We start from the raw sequence: 19,275 nt of genomic DNA on the forward strand, positions 1-19,275 counted from the left end.
AAGCTCAAGATGTTGACCAGTTTGAAAAGAGTCAAATTGATAACAAAAAGAGGCTTAAAAACCTCAACTTACCCATTTATTCATTTCATTTGATTCTTGAGTTTTATGATGAAAATTGAGCACCACAACAGTCATTACAACTGAACAGGCAACGACCATCATTATACAGGCAAAATAGGTTCCTGAGAAGAAACAATTAAAGAAAAGAATAAAAAAATTAAATTTTCACAGTTTCAATCAAACAGCCAACAAGCAAAGGTGCAAACACTGTTGAGAGTAAAACGTGAAGAGTAAGCCATTTGAGAGGAAAGTCAAGGGTTAAACAGTTTCATTATTGTAATGAAGCATGTTAATTGTAAATCAGTTGATCGATTAGATGGGAAAGTAATTAAAAAAATGAAATTTACCAATAATTGAAACAGATTCTGATGTGGGTGGAAGTATATCCGTTAATTGAAGCATAAAAACAGACATTGAAAGCAAAATGGTAACTCCAAGAGTAAGCTTTTCACCCGATTCTGGAGGCAAAGTGAAACCCAATAAAACCATTGAGGATATTATCATACAAGGTACAATTAAATTAAAACCATAGTAAAGAGTTCGTCGTCGTATCAAAATAGTGTATGTTAAGTCGATGTATTGCGAAGGACAACAGGCATAAGTTACATTATTGCGAACACCAGGCATTCCTAATTAGAAGGTAAATCGAGCAAATTAAAGTTAAGAATATTTTACCAGAAAAAGAAGACATTTTATCGATTTAAGCAGAGACTTGAATGAATTTGAAATTGACTTGAGAATAAAATCTCGTCGAAAATTAGGTTTTTCATTTCAACAGTCAATTCATTGAAAATGTGATTCTAAAGATAATTAGCATTGATTTGTATTGAATAAATAAACTTACCTAAAAGTATCCATTCACCATTAACTATGTAAGTTGAAAGGTCACCACCTTGTTCATCCATTAACCTTAAGTCTAATGAATCACCTTGGTATGACCATGAGCCAAACTTCATTTTACATTGTTGATCATCAAATGGAAACCAAGTAATGTCTATTTTACAGGTACTTCGATAGATACCTGGAGGTAGCCAGGCACATGAACCATTTTGACGAACCTCAACATTGGCAGGATACGAAGAGTCAATCCTTTCATCAGCACTTCAAAAAGAAAAGCGTAAAAAGAATAAAGAAAATGAATAAAATCAAAATTTCCAGTAAAATCGTAAAATCTCTTTACCTATTGTATAAAAGTATATCTGGTTTCCATACTTTGGCTGCAGCTAAACGTATGTCACTGACTCCGCCATATTCAGATACATTCCAACGAAGATTCGCGTCAATCCATTCCTGAAATCGAACCCGAAAACAATATAAAAACTCAAGTTGTAACAATTGTCAATTGAACAAAAGATGACTTCGAATTTCCTTTTAACTCCAAAAATCGCAAACTTTATTTTCTATTATCTTTACAAACAAAAGCACGATCATGACTGAACTCAAATAAAGTGACTCCTGATTAGATTAGAGATTTTAAGACAATTTGTTTGGAAATATGATTTAGAAAATTTGTAAATAGAAAAATGGAAATCGAAAGAAATCTTTTTCCATTTCTAAGTCACTGTCTCATCTCTTAGCTTGCTGGCATTTCCAACCTTTTTAATATTAATTTCAATCTAAAGTTGATCAACTCTTTCTGAGAAACTAAATGAAACTTCAATGAAAAGGATTGAGTTTAAAAGAGTCTCAAAAGTGATTAGCAAACTTTTCATTGAAGCGCATTCAGTCATTTGGGATTCTCGATGTTTGCAGATCATTTTTTTGTGAGTAAACTTTTTCTTCTAAAGCTTCTTTTGACACACAATTTATCATAATTTGTCTGATCCATTCAGAATCCTTGCCTCATGAGAAATTTGGAATAAACTGAGACAGAATTTAAAGTCCTTTTGGTTTGAGAAAACTGGTTCAAGTTTAGGTTTTCGAGTTTTCCTTTGTTCTATTGGAAGGATGGTCAAACATTAAATGCTACTCACCATATTAATCATTATATTGGTAACAATTAGTTGATTCTTTTCATCCTGTAAAGGAAATAAAGAAACAAATCAGATCATTTAATTGAGACAACTTTCGATGGATATTCGTTGAGCATCTCCAATCATCAGATTTAATGAGATAATGTTGCTTGATCAACTTGCTTTAGACTGTTCAGTTTGTATGCTTTAAATGAATGAATGTCCACTCAAAATCAACATTTAACTTTAACCTTGTTTAGAGTTGCTTCTAGTTGATCAATGATAATTAAATTAGGAAATAATGTTGGTAAGGTAATTAAGGGAAAAGTTTCGAGTTGGAAAGTAATAAAGTTATTCTTACAACGTCAATAATTTGTTGTAAAGTAAGGCCAAAACTGACAAAAACAGGCTCAGATTCATTGAGAACTGGCCTTTCCATTGGATTATAATGTTCCATTAAATCATTTAATAGTTTTCTTTCATGGATTCCTTGTTGTGTTCCTATGATTATCCAGTTTATAACAGGGAATATCAGCAATCATTATTTTTCAATATTTAATCGATACACCAAAATGAACAGCAAATAAAGGTTAATTGGCGGTCAAAGTGATCACACATTCAATCCAAGAAGATATAATTTACAAGATGAAACAATCCAACAAGAATAATCACAAGAATCCAAGATGAAGATGATAGCAAATGGTGAAGAGAAGAAAAAATAAACTCAGAATTAATATCAAATTGTATTTAAAGGTTAAAGAAGAAAGTGATTCATAACAACTAATGCTATCCATTTGATGATATAATCACAATCATTTCGACTTCCAGCTCTGAATGAACCAAAAGACAGCAACTTGTCATTATTTTCAACTTGAATCAACTTTTAACTTTCAAGTCCATTTAAAGGCTCAAATGGTGTCAACTAAATGGTTTCAATTTGATCGCATTCTGAAACTGTTCAGTCATTTCTTGAGTTTCATTGTATTCATTTTGATAAATGATATTCATCAAAACTTTCAATTTTTGAAGGCGACTATTGTTTTACAGTTTATGCAAATATGCTGATATGAGTTTGGCTCGAGCTTAATATCAATCTCTCGATCTTTTGTATTTCAGGAATTGTTGGAAACATTTCATTGCTGAATCAAAGTGAAAAGAAATAATTGTTTTGTTTCAATCAGAATTATCTTGGAAGGTTCAGGCATTGAAAATGGTCAAGTGGTTGGATCTTTAATGCAAAACTTTGATATTCAAAAGAATCTTTTGTATCAGAAAATATTAAAAAGAAATTTAATCAAAACTCTTTATTTGACATTCATTCTGATCACAGTTCTGATCTATTCTAATGTAACTGTACAGAGCAATATGTCAACTTTTTGTAAGGTTTTGTCATCTTGAATCATTTCTTTTTTTTCGATGTCTTTTAACTCGATTTGCTTCAAATGTACAAATCAATATGCTTTAAATCTCTTGATTCTGCCACGAACTGTTCAAACAAGTTGAACATTCAACTCAATATCTGTTGTTCCCATCATCCAAATTATCATTCACAAAAGAGTCACCAATTTTATGCATTCACAAAGCATCATGGAAGAAAATATTTCAATATAAAAACTGGTGAACAAAAAAACTTAACAGTTGAAGCCATTTGAAATGAAAAAAATGATGAGAAATGAACTTTAAACTTTGGGTTTAAAATTTTATCGAAAGAAAGCGAAAACTTTTGAAATCAAAATCCTGCAACACAATCCAAGTTGATCCATTCACGAGAGCGAAACATGATTTGACTTAACACATCGTTTACCTAAAAATTGACACAATCTGAATACACAGTTCATGTCGAGTCAATAATCAAAGGCATGCATGAATGCTTAATGATTGTGAATATGTTTATTAATATATCATGTGTTATCAGCCTGTTTGTTGTTCAATTAGTTGATTAATTAAAATAACATAACAGCAAGAAACAACAAAATGAACCACAGGACAGAGAAGGCAAAAAGTCATGAAAGGTTAAAGACTAAACAGAATGTTGAAAGGATTGATTAAAACATGGCCAAAGAGATTAACTTTTCAATTAATTTTGGCGCAATTCATTGTGATGTTGTCATTATCACGACATTTTGTTTACCATTCAATTTAATTAATTATCATTTTAAATGCATTCATGTAACCCATAAAAGATATACAATTTGATAAAGTACAGGTATGAGGTTAATCAGTAAATAGTCTACAGTCTATTATGTTATAGTTAAACAACTGAATCTCCAAGTTATGAGATCTAAACTTCAGGGGAAAAGTCTGGGTGTTTTATCTCATAAATTTGATACATGGACCCGAAACTCAATGTGCCCCATTGGCAGAATGGGAGATTCAATCAAGTGAGTAGTATAGAAACATACGCTTCTGTGGCACAGACCGGAAATGGAAACTACTTCCGGTTCATTAACCCCACTGAACACCATCTTTTAACGTCTTAATTTCACCTTGAATTCTAGTTCATTAACACCATTTACAACGACTTATCTTTCAACGGTTTAACGACTTAGCATCGAATTAACGCGAGGGCTCGAGCTGAACTTCCGTTTTCACATTATGTCTAAGTTGTAGTATAAAATTGTTGGCTACAGCACATTGTGCCTGCAATCCTGTCTGCATTGCAATATCAAAAAAATTAAATCAGCTCACTTAAATTGAGTTTACTTTGAAGTTATTTCAGTTTGAAAATTATTTGAGTAGTTTTAATCAGTTTTTCCTACGAATAATTAACTAAAACGATGGAAGTTTCTAGTGATAAGTTTGAGATGGATGGAGATGCTTATTTATATTGGGATTTTTCAAAAGTTTCGACGAGCGGTAGCCCCATAGATATCAACAAAATTTCTGCTAAAATCGACGAGATAAACGACTATGTGGATGAGTATTTATATAATGATAGTGAATGGAATGGTTCAGTGCCCGGATATGTACCATTTGCATTTGATTTAATTCCATTTTTTGCCCAGCGGTTGCAAAAAGGAGCTGATTTTAATAGAATTTTTGGTCCAAACTGCTGCGGAATCTTCCCTGGAATATGAATGCTAATCTTTGTGTTTTCTTTTCAGAATAGATATTTTGAATTTGCAATTAACGAGTAAGTTTTCTATTTCCACAAAGTGCATTGCCAGTAGTTTCATACTATATGTCTATTTTAACTTTGAAGATTAATCTCTTGCTAAATCCGACTATGTCAAATTTTGAACTAAAACCAATTGTGATTGAAAGATTTGATGCCTTAAATTTTGTCAGACGACACATTCTAATTCGTTCTAATTCATTACTTCAACTAATTGGAGTCACGGGACTGATGAGTTTTATTATTTCACTTTGTTTGCTTATTGGTTGGAAAATTAGAAATCGGAGAACAACTTATGTTCAACCTAATAGAAAAACGCAAAACTTTGTTGGCCTGGTGACGAGAGGAACCATTATTAAAGCCAAAAATCCGAAGAGCTACAACGTTGATCACCTTCATTAATCCAAAATCTTCGTCTTCTTTAAATATTTTACAGAATACTCGGTCAAAATAGATCCAGTCTGGCTAACTGGAGGCATGTTAAGAAATATGCTGAGAAAAAAATTAAGTTTTATAATGATCAACTTGAATATGAAGAATTCCCACTCGCAAGGCGTGTACGATATCGTAACATGCTGTATCTAGCTGTACTGAAACTAATGTTGGAAGCTGCCATCACTTATAGAAAATTATATTTCAATAAATTACATGGACACGGTAGAACAAGGAGATTCCAGGCACTTGTTGGAGACATGTTTGTCGCCCTTGAGCAGATAGAAAGATACATAGATTGCAACAATTCAACTTTCTTCTACGCCATCATACGTAGAGAATATATAGAAGAGTTCAAAACCTTTGTTCAATTCTACTTAATTAAATTATTCTTGCTTACTTTTTCGAAAGTAGGATATAGATGAATTCAGAAATTATGAAAATGACCCTAACTTAGCTAATCAACCCTTAGAAATCATTAATTGTAATGGTTCTTATATATGTTGTAAATGGAGACCATTTAGTTAAAATTAAAATTATTTAAATTAAAAAGTATTTCAGATGATAAAGTAAAAGGGGCAATTTCGTGTTGCACCCCAATGGCAAAAACCAACAAAGATTCCTCACGAATGAAGCTTTACAACTGGTGAAAGACAATGAAAAGATTGCTGTATTTATATCAAAAATGGGATGATTGGAAAATAGAGTGTTTGTGCAGCAAACAACTTGAAACAACATTATCAATCCATTTTCATTTTTCTGCAATCTAAGCTAGGTATTGTGCTGGAGTCACGAAAGTTGAAATTTATGTCCATTTAACAACGGTTTGTTTTGTTTTTGTATTATCCTTATATAAAAATATATATACGAAGATTAACTTTGTGATAATAAAAAACAATAGTAATTATGTGTGTTTGTGTAAATATGAATCATTTATTTTAGTTGATAAAATGATTAATTTAGAAGTTACAGATAAACTTTATTTGGTTATAACATTTGATACAACATACCTTCATTAATAATGATGTAAGAAATGACATTGATGCACATTGGCCGGGCTGATGAATATTTTGATATATTTCCAAGAGGAAAAGTTATCCTTGTCAATATGTATTCTATTCCAAAGTCGGCAACTTTCATCATCGTACAAATTATATATTGAACGTCTATGAAAACTAATTTTTAATCGAATAGAATCGCAAATTTGACAGTCACATCTCAAACTTATGATGTATACGGACCAATATCCAGAAGGCATTTTACACGTTCCATCCGGGTAATGTACAGCACAAGCAGGAGTGATCCAGGGTCGGTTTACTTTTATTATTTTACCTGTTTCATGGTTAAGACCCATAGTCGTTTGCGAACATTGATTAAAACTTAATAGATATAAATTTTCGGCAATCCAATCCTCCAAATCCATGTCATCCTCAAATTTTACTTTTAAATTAATTAAGAACACGTTAAAGTTTTTACAATCTATCATTAAAGTGTCATGATATTGAAAACGAGTGAATTTGTACAGGTCGTTTTTAGAATAACTAGCTTCCAGCTTTGAAATGTTATCAAATGTAGAATCGTTGACAATTATTTTCAGATTAAAAGTTGCACATTTGTCAATACGCAATTTGCTGTTCATCATCCAGACTAGATCGCCAGTTAGGAACCAAGGATTTCCTTGTAACACGGATCCAAGTTGATTGTTGACTGTGTTCAGTCGATCGTTAAAGTATCGGGAAAACAATCATTTTATCCAAAAAAGTGGAGTATAACGTTTTTTTTTTGATATAATATTGTATCATAAAAAACTGTTTAGAAACTTTAGCAACTCTATCCAAATCAAACTTTGAATTGATAGCATAGTCAACTATTTGAGACAGTATTTCGTTAGGCAAATCAGTAATATTAACCATTTTAACAAGTGTAAAGTTAACGTTTGAATGGTTTAATATGAAAAAAGAGAAGTGTATTTATATGAAATCAAAAAAGATAATTGCTTTGGAAACAATGATTATAATTGAATGATCATTAACTCAAAACATGATCAATTACTTAATCAAACCAGCAACATGTCAACTAACATGATCATGATTATCGTGATGATTGTGAAGCATCGCTTGAAATCATGTTGTTAGGTTCAAGCGATGCTCCATAATTTTGTATATAAACACTTGAAGTTAACATTTATCATGATTGTTGATAATGATAAATAAGCAAAAAAAACACTTGATCTTTCAAAAAAAATTCCCACATTTTATCAATTCGGTGTTCATTAAACGATAACTGTTGATGAACGTTGCATCCATCAACTAATTACATTAAGTGGATTATTGGAAACCACTTAAATAGTAGGTATAAAGTAAATTACATTATCAATGTAATATCTACTAACATCATGTTCAATGACTTTTTGAACATTGAACATTTGAGATATTAGATTAATTGAGCAAAAAAATCAAAACCCTTCACAAGATAAAGACAATTGAAAATGCAAAGATTAATATCAAACCACTTGAATTGTAATGATCATCAATCAACTAATTACATTAAGTGGAAAACCACTTAGATAGTAGGTATAAAGTAAAACATTATCAAGGTAACATCAACCAACATCATGATCAATGACTTTTGAACATTGAACATTTGAGATAATAGATTAATTGAGCAAAAAAGTCAAAACACTTCACAATTGAAAATGAAAAGATTAATATCAAACCACTTGAATTGTGAATTCAATCCAATCTAAAACCCACTTGACGTTAAAACAATCAGCTATTAACAATGATCCAATAATTTATATAAATGTATGATTCAAGTATCAAACACTTAACAATGCAATAGGCTGCAATTACGTTTAATTGATGATTAAATGTCAATTAAATCATTAGCAAATCACGTTTAATTGGATGATATGGGTATAAAGGAAAACTTAACGATTAATCCTTATGATTAATTTACTATCAATGACTGATAGCTTCAAGTGGTTGATAATTCATCTTGGGTGACAATTTATAACAAACAATTGAGTGAGATGCACAGAGAGCGACCACAGGGAGACAAAAAATTGGTATATATACACTTTTTCGATTTTCATTTAAACCATAATTAAATACAGTCAACATTAATTATGGCCGATGATGCTTTTGCTCTAATTAGACAGTCTCAGGCTCCAATTCTTAATCATGCTGACAAGTTACTTGCTATTGGATGTCCCCCAACTTCAATTCCAACAACAGCCAACCCTTCTTCTCCAGAATCGGTGAGAATTGTTCCTAGTGGTGGACCAATACCAACAACTATTGGTTATTACATTTCAGATGGTCCCGTTCCTCATCAACTTATGCAGGAAGCTGTTATTTCAAACGTTCCAGTACAATCTCCAGCTATTATGGAAAATAATGTTTCCAGCCAAACCATTATGGATTATTCTACTCCAAGTGTCGCGGTGCCTTCTCCTGATGGTATGGACGTTGTTATTTCAAATAATTCAATCTCTGGTCAAAACATGGATTATGCGGTTTCAGGTATTTCAATGTCTTCTCCGGTCGTTGTGGTTTTAAGTAATTCAAATGCTGTTTCAAATGTTCCAATGCCTGTTTCAAATGATTCAGTTGCTAACCAAAACATGGATTATTCAGTGCCCAGTGTTACAATGCCTGTCTCAAATGATTCAGTTGCTAACCAAAACATGGATTATTCAGTGCCAAGTGTTGCAACTCCTTCTTCTTCTGTTGCTCAAAACATGGATTATGCTATTTCAATTGGTCCAATGCCTCCTCCGATTGCTGCTGTTTCGAATGTTGGATCGGATTATGGTCATGATGTAAATGCAACTTTAAATGGCATACAAGAGTTGACACAAAACGATGTCGATAAATTGTTGGAGCCTTATGGATCTCCTGATTTTGCTGATAGTGATAGCATTGATTCACTGGATACATCTTTTTTGGAGGCTCTGAAAAATGAAGATATCGAAACTCCTTTCTATGATGGTTTGGTTGCATTGGTATTTTCATTGGTTTCCCATAATTACCCATTGTTAAAAAATAAAACGACAGTGGAGACCATAGAAATACCACAAGTGGATGGCACCAGCGCATCATTAAAATTCGGATCGAATCATGATGAAGTTAGCAGGGCTATATTTCATGCAAATCTTGATCAAGCAAACCAATTGAAAGAAAATTTATTGAAATATCGTCATAATCTGGTGCAATATAATTTCAAAACTGAAACCGAAAGACTTGATTTCATTGAAAATTTTTGCAATAATAAATCATCAAATCCAGTTATCGGCCAAAAAGTGAAAATGACAACCATAATTGAGCCGGTTGTTGAATCACCCCCATCTTCAATTGGTGATAATTTGATTGGCGGCAGCAAAACAAATACAGAGATGGAACCAATTTCAACCAGTGATAATGATATTGGAGATAAGCCCAATTCAGCAACAGAGCCAATTTCAGTTGGAAATCAACTTAATTCAACAGCAGAGCCAATTTCAGTTGGAAATACAGAAATTTGTGATATAACAATCCACACAATGCCAAATCCATATGCCACCAATCCAACAAAGTCAACATCAACAAAAACACCGACAACAAATTCAAGTAAGACCTCGTCTTCTATTGACATTTTAGAATCTATTGTGACCTCTGTTGCAATAGAAACCGAAAATCGTCTTATAAATTCATCATCATCAGTGTTTGATACACCACCGTTAGAAGATGATGATGATCCATATAAATTACGAATGGAAGAAGATGTCCAAAAAGAAACCGAAACTTCCATCAACTCGCTACCAAAAAAAGAAAGCGAGCTTTCAAAAATATTCAAAAAATGCAAAACCGAAAAAAGCAAACAATTTAAATGTTGATCGTGAAGATCGTGATGATGGTGATGATGGTGACGATGGTGGTAAAAATAATGATAATGATGGTAATAAAAATCGTGAGGAAAATATCAAAAAAGGAACTTCTAATCTTGAATCAATTCGAGCTGAATTAGACACCGTTGATGAAATTTTGACAGATGATGAGGACGATGATCAATTTGATGGGTTAATAGATGATGATGCTGATAGGGAAATAACCTATCTCCTGAATAAAAATACATTCGATTTATCTATTTTCAAAGACAACAGAGAGCCAAGGACATCTTATAAAAAAATTAAGCCCAAATATCAAGAGTTTAAACCAATCAATATCAAACCAAGACCACCTGATAAAAAAACAGTCAAAACCCTAAAATTGGTATTCGACTCTAATTTAGATACATATGAATGGCCGAAAGATTCGCCTATAAAATATCCATTTAGTGTAGATCCGAGCAAAATCTACACACTAGATGGAGTTTCAAAAGACACAAATACACAACCAAAGACACAGTTTTAGATCAATCGTATAACTGATTTGTTCCGTAATAAAATTCATTATGCCGATTTTAAACATTATGCTACCAACACCAGCGACGACTTGGTTGAATTTAGATTGGCTTTGGGATATGTCCCTTTACAATACAAGCCATTTTGTTTGGAGATGTATCAAATGAAAGCAAAGCTTGCAAAAGAGGCAACAAATTCAAAAGCATACGAGCCCCTTTTCTATTTGGGAGAATTGGAAATGCTTACCTATTGTTATTGGGAGCTTTCCACGCAAGACGTGCTAAACATGGATTTGACACCAACAAAGAAGAAAACCATTAAAATCTTACTCCAGCAAGCTGCTAAAGATTTTGCAACTATGCCAGTAGCCAACGAAAATAAAGATAAATTTGATTCATTTTATTTCGAATTTAAACATTCATGCTTATTTAATAATCCTGAGTTAACTTACATCGATATGTTGGCCATCAAAGAAAGGTTCACAAAGATTCATCAGTTCATAAATGAATCTGAACTATCTTTTGATGACAAAGAAGACGCTATTTGGATTTGGTATAACATTTTCCAACAAGCGAATTGTCACCATTATATGGTTCCGTACACCAGAATGAAATGTTGGGCCATGTTGAACCAATTTGTGACGCATTTGGAATATTTTTCACAAATTCCTTCAAACAAGTTCTCTTTGGATGGGTTGAAAGAGTTATCAAAGACCTTTATTGAAAGCGTATATGGTGACAAATTTACAGACAAAAATGCTCGATCTACAGTTGCCAGCAGAATATTGTACTTCATAGATCGGTTTGCATACAGTTTTTGCACATTTTCATCGCTTTCAGTTGGATTGCAATCCAACAAACTTAATGACACAAATACAAAGACAATAATGGCCAACCTTTTACAGATGAACAAAAAAAAAGGTTACACAGGAAAGTCCGATTTAAATGTTACAATCAGCCATCCTTTAGTTTTGCTGTTTTCAAAACTAATTCGGTTTTACTTTTATCATTACATTTTGATGTATGCTGCTAACGGCGTATCCTCGTTTAAAACACTGAATTACAAATAAACGCCTGAACTCGCAAAAGCATTTCATTTTTGCTTAATTGAAGCTTTAAAGTTTCTTAATAAAGAAATTTTAGATAAAAATGAGTTTGCAGATGCTATCAAAAGTATACCATTTATTGGTGATATTGAAAATGATTTCATTGAACCGGCTGTTTTCAGCGAAACATTCAAGAATTCCTTGTTCAACTATAATTTATCGTTGTTTAAAGTAAAACCGAAAAAAAGCCACCAACCGCCTTTAGATGAAAATGCAGTGGCCGCAAATACCAGAAAAAGAAAAGCAACCGAATCACCCATCAATAGGAAACATCCCTCGATTCCATCAACTTCAACAGCAAACAATAATGACGATAACAACGACGAAGACGACGATGAGTACGAACCAAGATGTAAAAACTTCAAACGGTATAACGATCCTGATTTTTGGAGAGGTAAAGAAAAACCAAACGACAAAGGTGAAAATAAGTGCATGCTTTGCTATAAGGGTCGATCTCCCCGAGCTTTCAAATTCTACCAGAATTGTGATGATGGTTCAAATAATAATTTTGTACTAATGACTGTTTGCAGTTTTTGCATCAACTGCATGAAAAATAATTCAAGCGAGCAGATGAAAAAACTTAATTCTGACATTTATGATAGAGTTAAGGCAAAAAACTACAAAGCTCCATTGTTGTACTTGATAACAGACAAAAATAAAAATGAGTACACAATAATAACCAAACCAGACAAACGAACAGTCACAAAAGCAACGCATTCGTATGAATTGGACATCGAAGCCCTGAAAAAAAATATGGATATACTAAATTTGGTTAATCGTTAATTTGGACGAATTGGATAAAAGTAAAAAGTATAATCAATAATTGTATAATCAAGAAGTAATATCAATAAAAAAGTAGTTTATAGCAGCATTAAACCTTTTGTCTGTTTTTTATGATACTTTTTTTCAATTTCTCGGGTAACTGAATGTAACGAAGATTTAGGATCAATTAGAAACATATCATCGTATTCGGGAGACCAATTGTCAATACGATCATCTAGGAGTATAGCTTTTGAGAAGATGACATTTTCCGGCAGCACATTATACAAATATAGCAAATTTTTACAGTTTAACGAATCAATATCGGTGTTGAACAAAGCAACATCAAAAGTATCAGACCATTCATTTTTTCGCAATTGTTCACCAACATGAATTCGTCCACCGTGAGACCACAACACCAAAATATCAAACCTATCCTTGATAGCTTCAATTAACTTTAGAGCTCCTTTTTTAGGCTTGTTTTTCTCATCTATCAAGGTATCATCCAAGTCAAATACCGCTATGGATTTTCTTGCATACAATAAGTTACTATTTGAAATTGGTTGTTTTGTTAAACATTGGTTTGAGCAATCTAAAACATTAGTATATTTTTGATATCTCGATTTTATATAAGGCAATACTTTTGTATAATAAATTTTAACAGCATCCTCTTTATCTGAGCTAATATAAATCTGTGTTGAACAAAGTTTCACAGGTTGCCCTTCCCTCCAAACAACTATTCTTGGATTTTTCCTTTCAATAGAATAAAGATGATGTTGAATAGATGTAGATGATGATGATGTACACGCACAAGTTGAAAATGCTGTGGTTTTTGTTGCTTTTGTTGCAATGTTGGGTAAAAAATTTGCCACTGTGATAGCATTGACCAGAGAAACGGTATTTGAATTTTGGTAAAATATACGTTTATTATTTTTCTTGAAGGATTTGATAAAATGGGTGAAATTGTACAAGTGTATTCCAACTGTGTTGGTCGATTTAACCAAATTGGACAAATTGTCAACCCACAAAGAGTCTTCGAAAACCACATCGATAACAGCAGTCATCGTTACAGTTTCTTTTTAAACAATCTGTATTTACCTTTAATTACTTTTGTTCAACCTTTTATTTTCACAGTTTTAACTTTATCACATTTAACTTTCACCTTAATTGTCATGCTCATTCAATTTTATTGATTGCTTGCAACAACAATTTGTCTCGTTGCTTCAACTTTATTTAATCAAATCAAAAATCTTAACCACTTTAAGCTAGACATTTGTGAACTTCAATTTACATTGATATTATGCATATTTACTTGCTTAATTAACAATTTAGTCAAAGTGACATCAGTAAGCAAGCAACAAAAGTTGAACAATTAAAAGTGTAAATCAAATTTTTATTCATTTTACTTTTTGTCGCGTTTTGTTCACAGTTTCATTCAAGCTAAGTACAGTAATTATGAATATGAGTTGAAGAGTAACAATAAACATGTAAATAACCTTATTAAGTTAATTGTATTTTGTTCATCGTTAAAAACCCAAATCTTGCCTCATTAGATTAAGGTTATGACAATTACAATTAAAAGACAGCACAAAAAGTAGAACCAAAAAAGGCTCCAATCAAAACCAAAATGGCAATCCAATAAAAAATGGAATGCTTTGAATCACATATTTTCCGATCAGATAAACAGCATGCTAAAGTTAGTTTCAGATTTTCTTAACGAGAATTGTAAATTTATGTAAAAAATTCTTGTTTAGAAGATCACCTTTCCCTGCCGTTTAGAATCCAAATTAACGAAAGACATTAAAAGATTTTCAGACACGGAAGTATAGAACTCCGAGTTCTGTCCAAGTCTTATATCAATGTATCTCGAATTATGGGAATTTTGAAACGAACCGAATTGAGATTATCTCAGATGAAAATTTGCTCGACTCATGAGGTATTGTTTTGAGTTAGTGTGATCAGTCAAAACTGTGAACACTTCCAGGGTAAAGGGCTAATGTTAATTTGATGTCGAAAATGGTTTTGAATGAAAAATTGTGATTTATCGAAACATATTAATCGATGTTTAAGTGCTTCAGTGCATGTTACAACCCCATGTTTCAATGCTTATCTAATTTCCCAGTAGAAACAATATAAGATTTTCATTTAAGATGATTCCATATTTCACTTGTGCTGGACATTGGACTTACTATTTCATCAATCATTGTTCAATTGATTCTAAAGTTGGGCGTTAATATCTTTATTTGTACTTCTACATCATCTGTTCAACATTGACTATTGAGATGGTTTACCATTTTGAGAAATGACATCTTGAACTGAACCTTTAAAGGCAAATCAAATCAAGTTGGTCATGACAAGTGTTATCAATAGAGTTGTGTTAAAGTCATTTTCTTGTAATAATAATGCAAAATAAGCGAATGATATCATTTATCAAATCTGGAGTCTGTCGAGTCTATTAAAGCCAGAGTAAACAAGTCTTATAAGGTAAAGTTGCAATTTCAATGCAACTCAATTTGAAAAGTAAAAATTGTTTACATCTCAACCCATTTTTGTTCATTGAAACAAACATGAGTTAACATTGAAATTCCCATTTCACTTCTTGCAAAACTTTTACCTCAACCTTTTCTCATCAAACAATCTCTTTCTTGCTCACTGTCCCATCCTTTTGCTACTTTGTGCTTAAGTGAAAAAAAGGTTCTCTCATCATCTCGCCATCTTCCTTTCAACTCTTCATCCCTTTTCATCTTCTTGTCTGTCTCCTTCAATGATTTTAGATTGTGGCTCAAGGAAAACTGTGTTTGGTTATTTACTTCTGGTGATAGCAGCAAATGAAGAGAAAAGACAAAATGTCTCCAAAGAGATGATGTTGGAAGAAGATGAGAAGATGAGAAGAACCAGAATCTGGATCAATTTGAAAATATTTTCCCTGTTAACTTGAAACTATTTTTAAACGATCGTAAGTACACTTTGTTTTATTTGTAACACAAATGGTGACAAAAAGATTCATGTACAGAAGCAACTTGCGATATCCATTTGAAATATCAACTCATGAACTCATTTCAGGTTACCAGTAGCGAGGACAAGTTAAATGTCCAGACTAATCTCGAGTTATCAACTTTGACATGAAATTGTAGAACATAGAATTTAAGGTGAAAAATTGAATAAACCATTTGAACCCATTTCCACCAGATTCATAAGACTATCGTTATTGATTCAATTTTATATTCAACATTCAACAGTTCACTGAGAATAATGCAATTTCATGTTTACAGCTTCCAAGTTGGCCAAATTTAATCTAATATTTGATTAGCTTCATACCTGTTGACATGGAAAACTAACTAAACTCAAATAAGATAGAAAAGTGTTATTAATATTTCAACATTATTCATTCAATAATATACAATGAGCACCAACAATCAACTTCCATGTTTTTGGAAAATCCATTTTCTCAATTTCCTTTGATTTTTGGATTTGAAAATTTGATGTAAACTATTAGGGCATCCGGTAATGTTTTAACCTAGGGTAGAAGATGCGACTTCAGAAAGACAATTTTAGCATTTTCTGATTCGTCGTTCCTCCAAACACGAGAACAGTCATCATCAACCCTGTACTAAATTGTTCTGTTGTTTAATTCCTGAACAAAGTTGATAATTTCAGGGAAATTTTGCAATTTGAAAAATCCATTTTCGTAAAATGTCTATAGCTCATAGAAATTAGCGAAGAAATTCATTGAAAGCTCAAAAAACACGTACTTGAAGCGAGTTATATGCTCGAAAGCCTAAAAAGGACGTTTTTCGAACATCGAGTCTGCGCACTGGGTACTGAATGTCGTGACCGTTTTTTTGTTTATGGTAGTTTGTTTTATGACCTAATAAGGCCATTCGATCTTTAAAGCTCATTGAAAAATCATTCCTTCATACCTAGGTTAAAACATTACCGGATGCCCTAATATTTCCAGAATCATTTTTTATCATTTCCAAAATTAATCTGATTGAAACTGGAATACATAAATCCGTGATTAATTATCTCCAGTTTACAAACTTCAGTTTTGCTTCCCCAAAAAATCGTAAAAAAATTGTCAGTTTTGAGTCAAAGGCTTCCACTTATGATTCAAATACGTGTGAAAAGTTTTGAATCAACATTGAATCAAAATGGCTGAAGGAACCTACTTTTTGACTCAAAATTGATTCAAATCTGTACATTGGGTAACAGTTTGAATGCAATATTACTTTGCTTCTTTCGTCATGACTTCTCAGTCAATTTAAACGAATTTAAATAATCTTTCAAAGGCTGATTGTAATAGAACCAAATATCATCCATAATTTAAACAATTTTATCAAACAAAATTCAATAACAAAAAACTGCTTTATTCCTTTCCATAGCTCTTGGCAACATTTCAACTGATGGTATGAGTTAACACATTTACCTAGATGGGCTCACAACTTTAGAGAAAATTGTGTTTGATGCAAAAAACAAAATTGAAGCTTCAGAAAGAAAAAATCGAGAAACAAGATTTAATCGAGAGCAATGTCGATAAAAATCGTTGATTTGATCAATCGGCGAAATACTGAATGTGCACATCTCATGAACGGATCAATGGAAAGCAAAGCTCCTGTCACGTGACATGTTTAGAGGTACCTCTAAACATGTCACTTGACTCGAGACTTGAATGAAAAGATTTCAAAACTTAAGCCAACATTTTTCTCTGGATGGTGCTATCTAGTGCCAGCACATTCGAGCACTAGATAGCAATAGATAGATTGTTCGGAATAGATTGTTCCGAGTTCGTTAGACAAATGTTTTTGCTCATAATTTTTCGCAGATCTTCATCTTGTTCACAAAGACTACACTTAATGTTGTTCAAGAATAATCATAGTGTTGAGAAAAGTTTTGTTCATCATTTCGACTCTTGACTGCCATCCATCAAGCCTAACAATTATTGCACAAAGTACATGAGAGTGTAACTGAAACATTTTGCTTCTTTTTTCCTCGTCACTCTTCACAATCCCATGTTTTTGTCTTTTGATATGTACATTATTACAATGGGAAGATAAAGGAGAAGCAATTGTCTCAATTGTAAATTGAAAACTTTTCAAAGGCTAACAACTTGTCCTTTGCTCTGTTCCCTTCAGTAGTTATTTATTATCTTTCCTTCCAACCAAATACTGAAATGTATCTTGAAAAATGTTACAGAATTATCAGATGGCAGGCAAAAACAGAGGTAAAAGTATTAGGAAGAGGAAAACAATTGAAGCCTTCAAAAGTGAAATGATCTATGGAAGTCAAAGATTGTCAAACAAAAAACAATCTTTTCCTTGATCGTCTTCATTTTCATCTTTGTTTTGTTTAACCAGAAAAAAAACAGACTCGACTGAATCTGATTCATGGAGCAAAACTGTTGAGACAGTTGAGGAAGCAAAAAAACTACATCAAGATAGATAAATGAAGAAAAGGCCAAAATAGTTCACTCTTCATCTTTCCTTTCATTCCTTGTCAGCCTTTTTTTGGTGGCTCATCTGGTTGCTCTTTTCTCGCTTCATTCAATGTTCATCATTCAGTTGATACAATTTTGGTTCCATCTTTTTTTCCCTCTCTTCTCCTCCTTACCTGACAGAAAAATCACCATTTGGTATCGCCAGTTTAAAAGATGAAAAGACCAAAAGTTATCCAAGTATCATGATCGTCTATAAGTGTCTCTTTACATTAATTTAAAGTCAAAACAATTGAACAACAATTCATTTTTGAATAACCTTTCCTTTTATTGACTTTTTCCTTTCGCAAGCTTTTTTGGTAAAACTGTTTTATCATTTAAATCTGCGACTGTTGAAGCTTAAACTGTCATCATGATTATATCAGCATCTTCATCATGTTTACTTCACTTCATTTTATTTTCTTTCAAATCAAACAATTGATCCAAAATGATGATGAACAAATTGTTAGTCACCAATAAAAGACACAATAAAAAGAAAGCTTTTGACAGAAAATCCTTTTCAGTAAATGTTTCAATTTTACAAGAAAATAAGTTGAATGAAAACAGAATGAAGTCGATGTGCGTTTGCGAACTTATAAAGTTCAAATCGACTCCAAGATACATTCACATATCCGTCTAGGTTTCAGTTGCAGTGATTGCTCGAAGTGTCAGAGTGCTGCACTTTTCAGCTCGAAAACCATGAAATGCAAGTGATCGAAAAATTGGATGTAAATTTTACTATTACTGTATAATGGTAAACTAAAAGAGTCTAAGGTTTTTACTCATTGATTTTGGCATTATCTTGCTGAGTCAAAATGGTTTGGGGCTTGCGAGTAAGAAAATATTTCGACAGAAAATGTGTTTCAAAGTCAACTTTGTTCTATCAATTTTCGTACTTTTTACAGTGAATCCATTAATTTGTTTTCATGTCACTGTAACGAGCAACAAATAAAAAAGTACAAACAAAAAGTTTGAACCAGTGTTTCAACCTAAACCATC

At 32.3% G+C, this 19,275-nt stretch overlaps 1 protein-coding gene across 1 annotated transcript in view; it reads right to left on the reverse strand.

Annotated features, from left to right (window-relative positions):
* Nucleotides 1-19,275, reverse strand: part of LOC107360003 (neuronal acetylcholine receptor subunit alpha-7-like) — a 58,117-nt gene that overhangs the window by 2,681 nt on the left and 36,161 nt on the right. The window contains exons 2-7 of the mRNA XM_015926612.3: nt 2,374-2,513; nt 2,034-2,078; nt 1,241-1,350; nt 905-1,161; nt 408-689; nt 73-182 (exon numbers count right to left, since the gene is read on the reverse strand). Of these exons, the coding sequence (XP_015782098.2) occupies nt 73-182; nt 408-689; nt 905-1,161; nt 1,241-1,350; nt 2,034-2,078; nt 2,374-2,513 (944 nt within the window). The remainder of the gene's footprint in view (nt 1-72; nt 183-407; nt 690-904; nt 1,162-1,240; nt 1,351-2,033; nt 2,079-2,373; nt 2,514-19,275) is intronic.

This window comes from Tetranychus urticae, chromosome 2, assembly GCF_039701765.1.
Source record: "Tetranychus urticae isolate SD_2017Ah chromosome 2, NJAU_TeUrti_SD_1.0, whole genome shotgun sequence".
NCBI lineage: Eukaryota > Metazoa > Arthropoda > Arachnida > Trombidiformes > Tetranychidae > Tetranychus > Tetranychus urticae.